The sequence below is a fragment of the Bombus bifarius genome, unplaced genomic scaffold (genome assembly GCF_011952205.1).
Source record: "Bombus bifarius isolate JDL3187 unplaced genomic scaffold, Bbif_JDL3187 scf7180000008039, whole genome shotgun sequence".
Lineage (NCBI taxonomy): Eukaryota > Metazoa > Arthropoda > Insecta > Hymenoptera > Apidae > Bombus > Bombus bifarius.
Genome location: NW_022884409.1, coordinates 360,853 through 373,462, shown reverse-complemented (window position 1 = coordinate 373,462; position 12,610 = coordinate 360,853). Strand labels below are relative to the sequence as shown.

At 43.6% G+C, this 12,610-nt stretch overlaps 2 protein-coding genes across 2 annotated transcripts in view; one reads left to right on the top strand and one right to left on the bottom strand.

Annotated features, from left to right (window-relative positions):
- LOC117207633 (unc-112-related protein-like) overlaps window positions 1-12,517 on the bottom strand; it is a 38,262-nt gene extending 25,745 nt beyond the window's left edge. The window contains exon 1 of the mRNA XM_033448017.1: window positions 11,995-12,517. Within this exon, the coding sequence (XP_033303908.1) occupies window positions 11,995-12,133 (139 nt within the window). The 5' untranslated portion in view covers window positions 12,134-12,517. The remainder of the gene's footprint in view (window positions 1-11,994) is intronic.
- Window positions 9,619-10,966, top strand: LOC117207639. Its single transcript, XM_033448029.1, has 2 exons — window positions 9,619-10,268; window positions 10,348-10,966. The coding sequence occupies exons 1-2, from the start codon at window positions 9,717-9,719 to the stop codon at window positions 10,366-10,368; spliced, it is 573 nt and encodes a 190-aa protein (XP_033303920.1). The 5' UTR covers window positions 9,619-9,716; the 3' UTR covers window positions 10,369-10,966.
- Window positions 12,518-12,610: the final 93 nt, after the last annotated feature.

Genomic DNA, 12,610 nt, shown 5'->3' with positions numbered 1-12,610 from the left:
ATTACTTTTGTCCATTTTGAAGGCAATTTCATAATTCCGCGGTTGAAGAAGTCCTCGTCCCTATTGGTAAAAAACTTGACCAGCTCATTTTCACAAGCCTCTCTTGAGGCCAGTTTTGTACCATCAAGAAAATTTTGCAAAAACTTAAAAAGGTGATAATCGCTTGGTGCCAGGTCTGGACTGTACGGCGGATGCGATAGAACCTCCCAGCCAAGCTCTCGGAGCTTCTGACGCGTCGTTAAAGATGTGTGCGGCCTGGCGTTGTCTTGATGGAACACAACACCTTTCCTATTGGCCAATTCTGGCCGCTTCTGGTCGATCGCCTGCTTCAGTCTGGTCAGTTGTTGACAATAGAGGTCCGAATTAAGTGTTTGCCCCGATGGGAGCAGCTCATAATGGATGATTCCCTTCCAATCCCACCAAACACACAATAAAACCTTCTTGGCCGTTAATCCACGCTTGGCGATCGTTTGGGCCGGCCCACCGCGATTGGACCACGATCTTTTTCGGCTGTTGTTCTCGTATGTGACCCATTTTTCATCGCCAGTCACCATCCGCTTCAAAAATGGGTCGATTTCGTTACGTCTCAACAAAGAATCGCAGGCATCAATTCGGTCCAAAAGGTTCTTTTGCGTCAATTCATGTGGCACCCATACGTCGAGCTTCTTCTTGAGACCAGCCTTATGCAAATGGTTCCAAACGGTTTTCTGGCTAATCTTCAGTTCCTGGGCAATGGAATAAGTGCTCACATGCCGGTCCGACTCGACGATTTCCATGATTTTATCCACATTTTCGACGATTGGCCTACCAGAGCGTGCCTCATCTTCGACGTCCATATTACCAGAACGGAATCGTTGGAACCACCGCTTTGCTGTTGCATTCGATACTGTACTGGGTCCATAAACAGCACAAATTTTTTTGGCCGCCTGCTCCGCCTTTTCACCTTGGTCGTAGTGGTACTGAAGAATGTATCGAATTTTCTCTTTTTTTATCTCCATTTTCGAACGCTGTAACACACAACTGGCTTCACCGAACACAAAACTGACAAAGAACCTTTTTGATGCGTAATATCACCTTGAAATCGGTGTATACTATGACTCGATGCGATGTGCACATCGTGAGATATGGCTCACTAAAGACATCTAGCGAAAAACGCTCAGAACTTTTTACTTAACCTAATATTTCGACCGATTCGGTCGCATGGCAGGATAATCGACTGGTCGGTAGGTCTTCGTCGCGTTAAACATCGACCGGTTCTCGAGGCCGGCAGACCACCGGTGTCGAAAACCAGCGAAATTAAGTTCGTATATTTTGCCCGCCGCCAGAGAAGTCGACGAAAGAAATTGAAATATCGTTTCGCACGAGCGAGCAACGGCGATCGAAGCAGACCACGAAGTGTCGCAATGCTCGGCATCGATCTGGATATTCGATTCGCGATCACCGCTCGAGCAATGATAACGGCCGCGTATATTTAGCATAGAACGCGTCGTTGCCGAGGAAACACAAACAATGATCCGTTCATGCGGATTTGCTAGGTCGAATAAAACCGATCAACCGGAGTGCACGTGACTTTCTAACCTTACACGCGTTTTTTACCATCCATAGATCCCCATGGATCCGATCACGAGCTGCCTTCGCTCAGCGTAAACGTTGAAAAACCACACAATGATCGCATTCAAATTAGTCTTAGACGAACAGCCTGTTACCTCGGTTAATTGCATGATACGTATTAAGAAATATAATAACAAGAATTCTATTAGCAAAGGTCGTCATTCAAGGAACGCAAACTGTACGCGTATACAAATATTTGAAGTTATTCGAAACTTTCAGATCGAACTCTTGGAAAACAAAAGTTTCTCGGCTCTGAAAAGGGGGTATAGGGGAAAACAGAAGGATTCCGGAGTGCGCAAATACGCGTGTCACGATATGCGACTCCATTCGTTCGATATGTTTGACTGGGTGTCGAATGTCGGTCGTAATATGCACGATGGAGAACACATCCGTTATAATTGTGCCGCCAATGGACGATCGAGAGCCGGCTTATACTCCATCAGGATCGATGCAATCCACGACGTATCCACTGAGGAAGACGAAGCGAGTCGAACGAGACCTCAATTAAATCACCGTTTATTGCTGCCGCGGAAGCAGTTCGTTTGGACGAATAAATTTCAAACGGAACAGGCTGGTACTCACTTCGAACAATCTTTCCATTGATTAAGTATCCTCTTTTGATGATTTGTACAATTTATTTCGTGTTATTTTAATCTGACGAGACGAAGCATGGCGCCAGGCATGGCGAGCTTCCAAAAGTAAGAAAACATAGTTGTATTCGATTCTCGGAAGGCTACGAGACGAGTGCGACCAATTGTAGCAACACCTGCATCCTCATTCGTTAAGCCGCCCCAATTTGCTAGCGGTCGCATCCTGAAAACGACTACACGACGACTACTGAAATATTCACGAGGGTATAGGGATGTCGGCGGTTATTTCATTGGCCTCGCGCTCCCAATCAACTTTCCACGTCTCATGTTCGTGCCACGACACAGTCTGTTCGTGTGCGTGTTCCTTTGCAAATTGTACGCTCTGCGTCCTTGCGCCAATCAACAGCCACTCGAGATTTCCGTTCACTCTCGTAATCGTGTGCTCGATAACGATGAACGCGATGCCTGAGATCGCTCCTGGCACACGTATTGTATCGTAAATTCGACGTGAAGTCACCGACGGAGTCGCAACTTCGAAAACGAGTCGGAGAAAGCTCGCCTTATATAGTTCCGTAGGAAAGATGTGTGCGCACTTTCGTCGAGGGAGCTGAAATCACGCGTCGAAAAGGCAGCTACTGCCCACGCCTGACATTTCACGTCTCTCCGTTGGGGCCCGTGTGGAAACGCCTCGAAGATGTCCACAGAGGAACAATACAGAGGCCATGCCAGTTTTTGGATCCTGACAACGACCATGAAACAACGAAGATTTAATGAGAACCGCGGGATTACGAACGATTACCTACGTAACTTCTTAAAGAGGCGTCGAGAAAGTTGAGTGGATGGGAAAAATGGCTTTAAGAAGAATATCGAGAATGAAGATCCGATTGAATAGATCGAGGAAAACATTTCCAAACACAAAGAAAGGCATTCGCGTAATATTATATACGTCCTTCTCGAGTTTCTAATCTAGTAGACTTACAATACAGTGTAGCGAGCAACAGTCAGGATGGTGTTTCGAAGGAACATCAAAATTTTTATGAGCACGTAAAAGTGTTTCTTGGAACTCTTTCGGCGTTACAGCTGAAAAGAGCGCGAGTCTAAGCACCGAAGGGGTCAAAAAAAAATAGAGATAATGGACCCAAACAACGGGTGTTCCGAGATTCCTCGTATCAAGACCCTTCGACATCGGGGTAGCTCACCGCGATAACTTTTCACGGCACGACACGAAAATAAAACACGACAATTTGCTTTGTTAACACATCAGCAAAGTACAAACATAACTCGTACTCGGAAGATTCACAATGGCGATTAACGCTGTCTTCTTTGTACGCAAGATTTCGCAACTCTTCGCGCTCAGCTGAATCATTAAAGAGAATTAATCGCAATTTTAATATTAATCGCCGAAGCTTAGGCACGAATGAATTGTCGTTTGAAAGCAGTGGAGCGTATTTACGAGTGCTGCACTCCGATTACGTTCATCGAAGCACTTCTTGTTAATCTGTGCAGTGGGAAATCGTTTCTGCGAAAAGATTGGCCGACCTTTCTGATATAACTTAATAGCCGATAGAAGCTAGTATTGCTGTGCAATAAAGTATTCGTTTCGCCTTTTTTTTCTTTGCGCGACCGGACGTAGTGACTTCACGATCCACGCTTTTCGTTGCTTTATTTTCGAGATACCATGCTCGAGGCGCCATCAGAAGAGAGCACCAGTCCCGAGAAGAAGGTCGCACGAAAGCCTGCTGCTGGCACCCCACTGGACAGATAAACTGAATGAAATACTCGCGTGTTTCTGCGCCAACTATGCGTAAGCATAGAAAAGAATTCAAAGGAAAAACTATTTTAACGATATTTCTCATAGGCGTTTCTCATAGCTAAATTGTAGGCAATACTGCAGAAATAACGATTACGAATATTTCTGCTTGCTTTTAAATGACATCACGGTCTTACACATTGAGACATCGGAGGGACCATTTTCTAAAATATTAGACTTCGCTAAAGTCCTATTAATAGAGGTGTGGTCTGTTTGATCTCATCATCATTATTCAAGTCAAGGCTGCATCTAACCAAAAGGAAATTTCCTTTGGTATTTCTTGCCGGAAAGGAATGACCTTGACTATGTTACAGGTAGGTCTTCGAGGCGTGTCCGAGCAATCGCGTTAACGGAATAAAACGTAACACAAAAGTCGTGAGTATCTTCGAAATTATGTGACAAAATTGGAAAAGATTGTTTCACGCTTCCCGTAAAGGCATATATGGAATTTTATCTTTCTCTGCTTACGCATCAGTTCTTTCTTGGTCGTCGTGAATTCGTTGAACCGATTTATTGCCTTATAAGTTCTGTCCGTCGTGCTGACAAACCACAATAATGAAGTCACTCAGCCAAGGTTTCGGTCGATTTTCATCAATAACGATAACTTCCTCCTCTAATTTCTTTTGTCAGCTCTTGATCATCGCTTTAAATTATTCCCTCTATTTAGAGATGATCATTCTTTAGTTGCTCAGCGTCAAATGTGCCGCTTATTTCATCCGCATAAATAACGAATCGATTCTCTAGATACCTTAATGACTTCCTGTGATATATTTGCGGTTCTTTTTCCAGACAAGGAAAAATACCTTTCGTGAAACGCATAAAGTAATCGATGAAAATAAATAGAGATATTTTCGATATGAACAAAGCCTAAAATAGATTTATCAGTTTGTGGAACTCTGTGTCACGTGAACTAAAATACTCAGACTATGTGACACAAAAATAAATGATATCAATGGCTTAGAATCCATTCACTTGGAGTCTCGAAAACAGTACGGAACGGTTATCTTATCCCAAGAAACGCGTTTCGGGAGCAGCTACCGACATTATTTCTTCTCCGCATACTTCTACCCTTTGCGCGCGATAAAGTTTGACCGAACAGTTCAGTCAGTTTACAGTTTCCATTCGTTAAAGTTTAACTATTGATTCGCCGGGAATTTAAAAGAATGCAGTAAGAAATTTATGATCTACCGATGACGCAATGCTGAGGCGAATGTTATGTCATAGACATTGTATTATAGACATAAACTTTGCTATGCGATTATTGCACAAGCTGTCTTTCCCACTTTCACATTATATTCGCACTGTAATTCCACTCTTAACTACTTGTGATTAAGACAAGTATCGTATGCAACAATTATCCTCTGCCGTTGTTTAGAACACGACGAACAACACTTTGCTCGACCATCAGCCAGAACACGCACTTTTATGATTTTAGCATGCGTATGAAACAATTTTTAATAAAAACCCCGAATGTTCGTAACATATTACAATGAGCGTATAGATAATGAAATCTTTTCCAACATTCTGAAAAATGATAAATGCTCGAGAATCAACAGCTGCCCGGTGACTCAGTGCTGGCTCAAGTTTTTTGCGTTACGGTCGTTTCTGTTGGAGCATCGCCAACTGGCTGGTGAACAAATTCTATCGAAAACCCTACTCGGCTAGACTTACCATAACCATGGCTCGTACTATTGAACTTGCGAAACTTCCATTGGGATTTACTATCTTATAACAATGTCTCGCAGACATACATTCAGTACATTATTCAGCGACGTTGCAGAAAAGAACGAGTCGCAGACGAAAAGCCGTTATATAACTTATGTCCTTAACATTGAACTTTGCCTGGAACATTCGCTTAGAACTGAGAGAGTTGAGGCTTGTGCTACGAAGTAGCTCATTTACAAGTCAAAGATGCTCGGAAACCAAACAGAGTAGAAGTTTGGTTTCTTTGTGCGGAATTGTTTTACATTGAACGCAATTATATTTCTGGAGTAGCATCTGTCTAAGAGTCGTCTCAGTTCCTCGAATAATTAGTCGACGACGAGTTCACGGAGTATCCTTCGTTCTCAATTTATTTAAAAGGACTCCTCTTTCGCGGATGATTCAGCCTGCCGCCAATTACAAAACCCGTCGAGCATGTTCGTCCGACTGTAAAACGCTAAAAACTGACTCGCTCACGCCCTAGGGAATTATTCATACCAGAGAGAAATGTGCGGATATCGCGGCCTGTTCCCGGGGACTGCACCGTAAGTGTCGTGTTACTTAAAACTGGAATAAGGTATGTATCATAGTCCGGCGTGAGTCACCAGATGCAACGAAAGAGGCGTCTAAAAAAGATAGCCCGCGCTTCTCGGACAGAAATTGCTGCAAGTGTTCCATGATAAATGGTCTCCTTGCAAACAAGTTTATTTTCATTGCTTTCTATTATTTCGTTCCTCTACAATGAGCGTTTAGAAGAGCAGTCGCAGAAATTGTTCAACTATACGCCTCGATTAGCACGACCGATGATTATTCCCACAGCGGCGACTTATTACAAGCTCAGTAATCGAGTAGCAACGTGTAACTCATTAGCTTACCTACTTAACGGTCGAAGGATGACCGATAATATTCAAAAACATTTATCGTGTTTTTGCTAGTTCATCTCATTCGCAGGCAGATCAAAGCTAGAAGAAAAAGTTGTCGTCGGAAAGCTAGAAATTGTTGGAAATACACACGCTTGAGCGCATCGTCTTCCACAATCTCTATGTACGTATTGAAGTTTCATTGATAACGCGGTCAGAGTAGAATTTCCATACGGCGACCTTTAATTCCGTGTAGAGAGCCGCAAGTAGCTAATCTTCTTAAGTCTCTTCCAAGGAAGGACTGAGTTTTGCCCTGGTGGTATCGCTCCGATCCTATATCACCAACAAATAAGATTATCACGAGTCCAAGAAGCGATGAATCTTTCGCATTTCCTTCCTTTCCATATTCAAACAGATAACTTGGACACTTTGAGGATATATGGTAAGCTAGTGGCAATAGCAAACGATAAAGTTTACTTTTAACAGAGTATATTCGTGAAAGAATGTTACATAGATATGGCACATAGCGATAGAGACCAGTTAGAAACTATTTTGCATAGGTACGTACAGATCGATAGAAACTATCTTACTTAGCGCGAATAGAACAGCTATGGAAATCGAGGAAAGCAATGTCAGACGTTAACTTCTCTTCCCTCGTATGGTATAGTATTGTAATCCACTATTATTTGTTACGTCATCGGAACTTCGCCTTTGGCGTTAGCTCCTCGTTATTTTACCATCCAATTATAGCATGATTAAGACTCGTAGCGCATTTGCGCGCATTTGTGAATGGATTACTATTGTAATCAGGTTGTTATAGAGGAAACCTCTGTCTCTCACGAACAAAATAAATGGTAAGCATTCAAGGCTCGATTAATGTCTTATGAAAGACGATTTCGACAGTCGTATCGTCAGAGATTGTACGGTATACTGGAATAATACGGAGGTACGCGTATAAAACGGTAATGTAGGATGATCGATCAAATGATGCACGGTAATAATTGTGGACGATGTGTTAACGGCACGATCGGCCAACGAAGGTGGCATCGATCGTACGAAGGCTTTCCAAGATAAAAGAAGCTTGCGCGCCTCGTGCGAGTACCGTAAGAGCGACCTTGCCTCGAAATGGCGAAACGGTCCGGGTGCACTACAATAAATGCCTCCGATTCTTTCGCACCTGGTAACTACGAGAACGAGCAGAGAGAAATGACCGGTATCGAGGACGAGGATACCATACCGAGGAGAATTCGGCCAAGGAACGATCCTACCGAAACCTGTCCTTTCGTTACATATATATCACATCGTCTACCGCTTCTTTCGCCTGCTTTGTATTAAATCAAGAAATAAATTGATAAATCGCAAAGTCCAAGTAAATCAATTAGGAAACGCAATTACATAAGATTAAATGCCTGTCTGTACTTATCTTTTTTATTTAGCCATTGCAACGTGGTAATATTAACATTCCACAACATTATCGAAATCGTGTAATGGTCAGGAACGTAGTATTCTTGCGACCCAACGAAACAGAAAATTAACGATTTGATGACTCCGTTTAGCAGAGAAATTACCTCATCCGCGTCTCTTCAGTTTCCAAGAAACTCGAACTGACTTGATGAGAATTCAGAAATCGACAAATGCCAATTAAAATCTATTATGCAACGTTCGAATATACACGCACGCGATGAAAAAGTTGAAGGAGAAACCACCAACGCGAGATGGAGATTCCGCACGTCAGAATGATGCTTCGTCGGTTTCCCTCGGACAGGCACAATTTCGTAAGAAGGCCGTGCTACCATACCGTACGAGGTAGCCGGAATATAAAATTACGAAGCGGGTAATCCGAACCTGTACACGTAAGCCGAGCAGATAATTCGAGTTAAGTGGCTCTCGGATAAGTCTCGCAGTTCGGATTTTGCCTCCGTGGCTTCGTCGTTGATCAGAGTAAACGCTAAAAATCTACGTTGAGAGAGTGGCGTTTGTGTGCCCACGCGTTAGCGGCCTCCCTCTCTCGCTCTCTCCTCTTCGACCTCTTCGCGTTTTTCTTCTTCCTACCTTGCCGCCCGGACTCCTACAGAATGGTACGTGTCGTAACCAACTATAAACATTGGCACCTGCGGGCCTGTCACCTTTCTTCTACACGGCCATGCCGGCGATGGCTTTTCTACAACCTTAAACCTTACCGATTCTCCAACGAAAATGCGAAGGAATCGTACGCCAAGAATTTTCCCCGGCTTCCCGCTGCGTCTCTTTGCAACTTCCAACTGCATGGGAAAAAATGGTCACAGGTAAAAGCTGTGAGAACGATGGCAATCTGAGCGGACCGTGGGATCGGCCGTTCCAAGACGACTTTAATCTTCATAATGAAGTCGACGCTTATCGGTTTCGTTAATTAAGCGAGCGACTCATCGGATCGTAGCCTCCCAAGATGACGGTTGCAGTGGCAACGCCGTAGGGTCTCTTTCGATTTCGAAGAAGCGACGCAAGAAGAATGTAGTCTTGTCATCGACTTACTGATGTACGGTACTTTCGAGTCCTCCAGTTTTTTCGCCCTTTTCCCTTGCTAGCGTATACGCACGTGTCCATCCGACGAACGTTAATTATTCGGATAAACAGCGCGACGCCTTTCTTTCAAGTTATATCGATCCAACTTCTAAGATAATCCTCTCGTTTTCGTTTCAATGGAATGCAGAAGTCACCGTACAGCCGTGTGACAGTTGACTACCATGTAACATAATGTCGTGGCTTTCCAATGGCGGTATTCTACATGCAGAGTACACTAAATCTCTCGAGGGAGGAAAAAATACACATAGCGTGTGTCTTACTTCGCTGTCCGAAACGCCAGGGAAATATATGGCGATCGTTCCGGGGAGGGAATATAAATTTTAGCCGAATTTTTTTCTAATGCCGGTTCTAAACAGTCGACCGATGTGATCGTAAGATATCCACGGGAAGTATCTCGTAACTTATACACCAATGTATCTGTATTGAGCTTAAACGCGCCATTTATAAGCGCTCGCATCCGTTTAAGTGGCGAACGAGCGTGTTGTCGCGTATATGCAAGCGTAGCAGTGCATTTCTCTTCGGTCTCTCGAAGAATGTCGACCTTTTGCCGCGCCGAAGTATTCTACTACGTGATTCCGTACAATGAGTTCGAATCTGGTCTCCTCCTGGGACACCCGGTATATTTACATAGGGTTTTGCCATGGTACTGGCAAGATGCTGCTGGAAGCGCTGGACCAACACCTGTACAACTACGGTAACCTGTCAAGCTGGAAGGGCAAGGAAGGCCCACCTAACAAAAGCTTTTGCTGTTGGATTTTTTTTTACCTGTTTCTTTTTTCCTCGTCCGTTGAATCTTGGTTTCGGTGCTTGAAAACGTGCGATCGACGCTCTGTTCCAAGAAAAAAGATGCATCTTTTGAAAGAACGACTCGAAATGTTTTGTTTCGATCGATATGAACTATGCTATACCTGTCAGAGCGGAAAGTTAGGTCGACCGAAGCGTAGATATATCGGCACTCATGTGAAATTATCGTCATTACACACAGAAAGGCATATCTTTCAGATACGAGTTATCGCGTTGTCGTACAAGCAGCGAGTAAACCATAGTTTAAATCTTCTCTTGCCGGAAGTAGTCTTTTGCCACGTTTCAAAGTGGCCGGATTTTATAGAAAAAGCGTTCGATTGTTTGGTACAGTTAAAGAATCACGTAAAAGCGCGCGTGCATAGGACAATTATTAATATCTAGAAAACCTAATCAAAAAATCGCTTTCCAGTGTAAATTGAGGAACATATGAACTTAAAATCACGAAAGATGATTGACTTAATATCGGTATAAAAAAGACGTAAAGCTTAGTTAGGGATAGCAGGCCGAGATTTAATGAAGGGATAAAGGGCCGGACGAGCGCAGAATGTTGAAGATCCCTTTTGGGACCGAAGAAACGATCGTCTACGTGGAAGTAGAGGCCGGCTCGAAAAATCGGATGAAAGAAACAGCAAGTTAAAATAAGCCTGGCTCGTTCTTTGTCGCGTGATCGAAGGGGCAAGAGAGACGGAAATGTCGTCTTCATAAGACAGTGCTGAAAATACATTGATGGCTAATAGAAGATGGACTAACGCGTATCAAAATTTTATACGCTCAGCGGTTGTTCTTGTTTGCAATAAGCAGCAAACGGATGGAAAAGGGAAACCAGTATCGGCCCTAAGTATAAATTACTGTGTTGTATAAACGATGTTGAGTAAATAAATTAACTAGTAGATGTTATTTTAACTATTAAGACAAGCATCGAGCAATAGCCTGATAATTTCATTACTGAACAAATTCTTCCAGCCAATTACCAATTTCATTCGAAGTTATGTGTTGTCCGGATATAAGCTGATAGCAATAATCGAGCGTTTATCGATGAAATTGGTCATGTAAAGGCAAACACTTGTTAAATTTCACGGATAATTTGCACAGAAATTGCACGATATCTTTTTAGGACAGCTGGAACTAGACTCCAACGTGCCTTACGATATATTCGCTCGTCTATTCGGCCATGCGTACATACGTGGGTTACGGTACGCTCAATTGATCGAAATTGGTTAATTCGTCGAGACCGAAACTATCCTACTCTCAACCTGGTTAATTATCTGGAGTATTGACCGACAGTAGTTCTCATATAGCATCATCTAAAATGAGGAATTTTTGCCTAAAGATCCTGACAAATTAACGTGTAGACCATGAAACACAATTTAAAGAATAAAAGGAAGAGCAAAGTATTCGTAGAATCAGTTGTTCTTTCTGCGACGATTCATCAGGGAATAAGACACCGACTAGGTTATGCTTATCTACGACGAAAGTGACCGTACGGTGTTCGTTTTACGTGCGGCCAGACATAGGAATTGGTTGCCGGTCTCACGTGTCTTTCGTCTCTCTACGGAGCTGTGGGAGCTCCTTTAGCATATAAAGGAGTCGCTGGTCGCGTCCACACGTCCGCCGTCATGGCGAAACTAGTTCGGCCGTCCAGTTTTTCCACTCCCGTGCACACTTCAGTCGTCTCTTCGATGGTGGGAGACCACATCTCGAACAGTCGCGGTCCTCGTAACGACACGCTAATAATCCCGCAACTTGTTGCTATTCCGCCGCTTAAAGGTCTATTGATCGTCCTAACACCACGTTGATTCGATATTTTCAAAAATGGAGTACGGAACGATGTTTCGTTAACAAAAAGTTATCGCCTTCAGAGATCTAGCCTCTCTACGATCCTGCGTACGATAATCCTGAGGTTGTCACGTGACAATTTGACCTATTACAAGCCACAAATTAATCGTCAGCAATCATTTGAATTTTCAATTCCCGCGCGCTTTCCCCCTTTAGTCGATTAGAAAATGATCTCTGAGATGTTTCTATGAGATATTAAAAAATAGGCGATAAGACTCACCGAGATCTTCAACCAGTCGAAGCATGACACCGCCGATGTGCAATTCTCCTTTTACTCGTAAGCTCCTCTCCACTTGAAGATCGGTCACATAAACACGCAGCACCCAGCTGCCGTCCACCTCGTGACCATCGGAATACATTTTTCCCGATCTCGGGCGACCGTACGTCAAAAATATCGAATTATAAACCAACACGTTCTTTAACGCGATGCACCTTCAGCTCCAGACACTCGATTTCGAGAAGAAAAGTTCGTTCTAAGGTGCGAAAATCATGATTTCGCGGCACTTGACATCACCGCGAATACACCTCAAAATTATTCGTCGTTCGGTGAATAACGAGTTGTATTTAATCTAGCAGTATCAGTGGATTTCACGACTTCTTAAGCAAACTCGATTTGGCCTAGTGTACGCACTTGCGATACACTGGTTGCTTTGATCGGACTCGCACAAATTCGTTCCGAATTCTGTATAGAGGCGTTCCAACGTTAGCCTCACGTCCCAGCTGGTTTCTCGACTGGTGTCGACCGTACACTCTCGGCTCGGCTACACTCTCTTGCCGAGAATAGAACTATTTACAAGTAGCGCGCTTGGAATGCGCGCGCAGATCTCTCCCCCCGA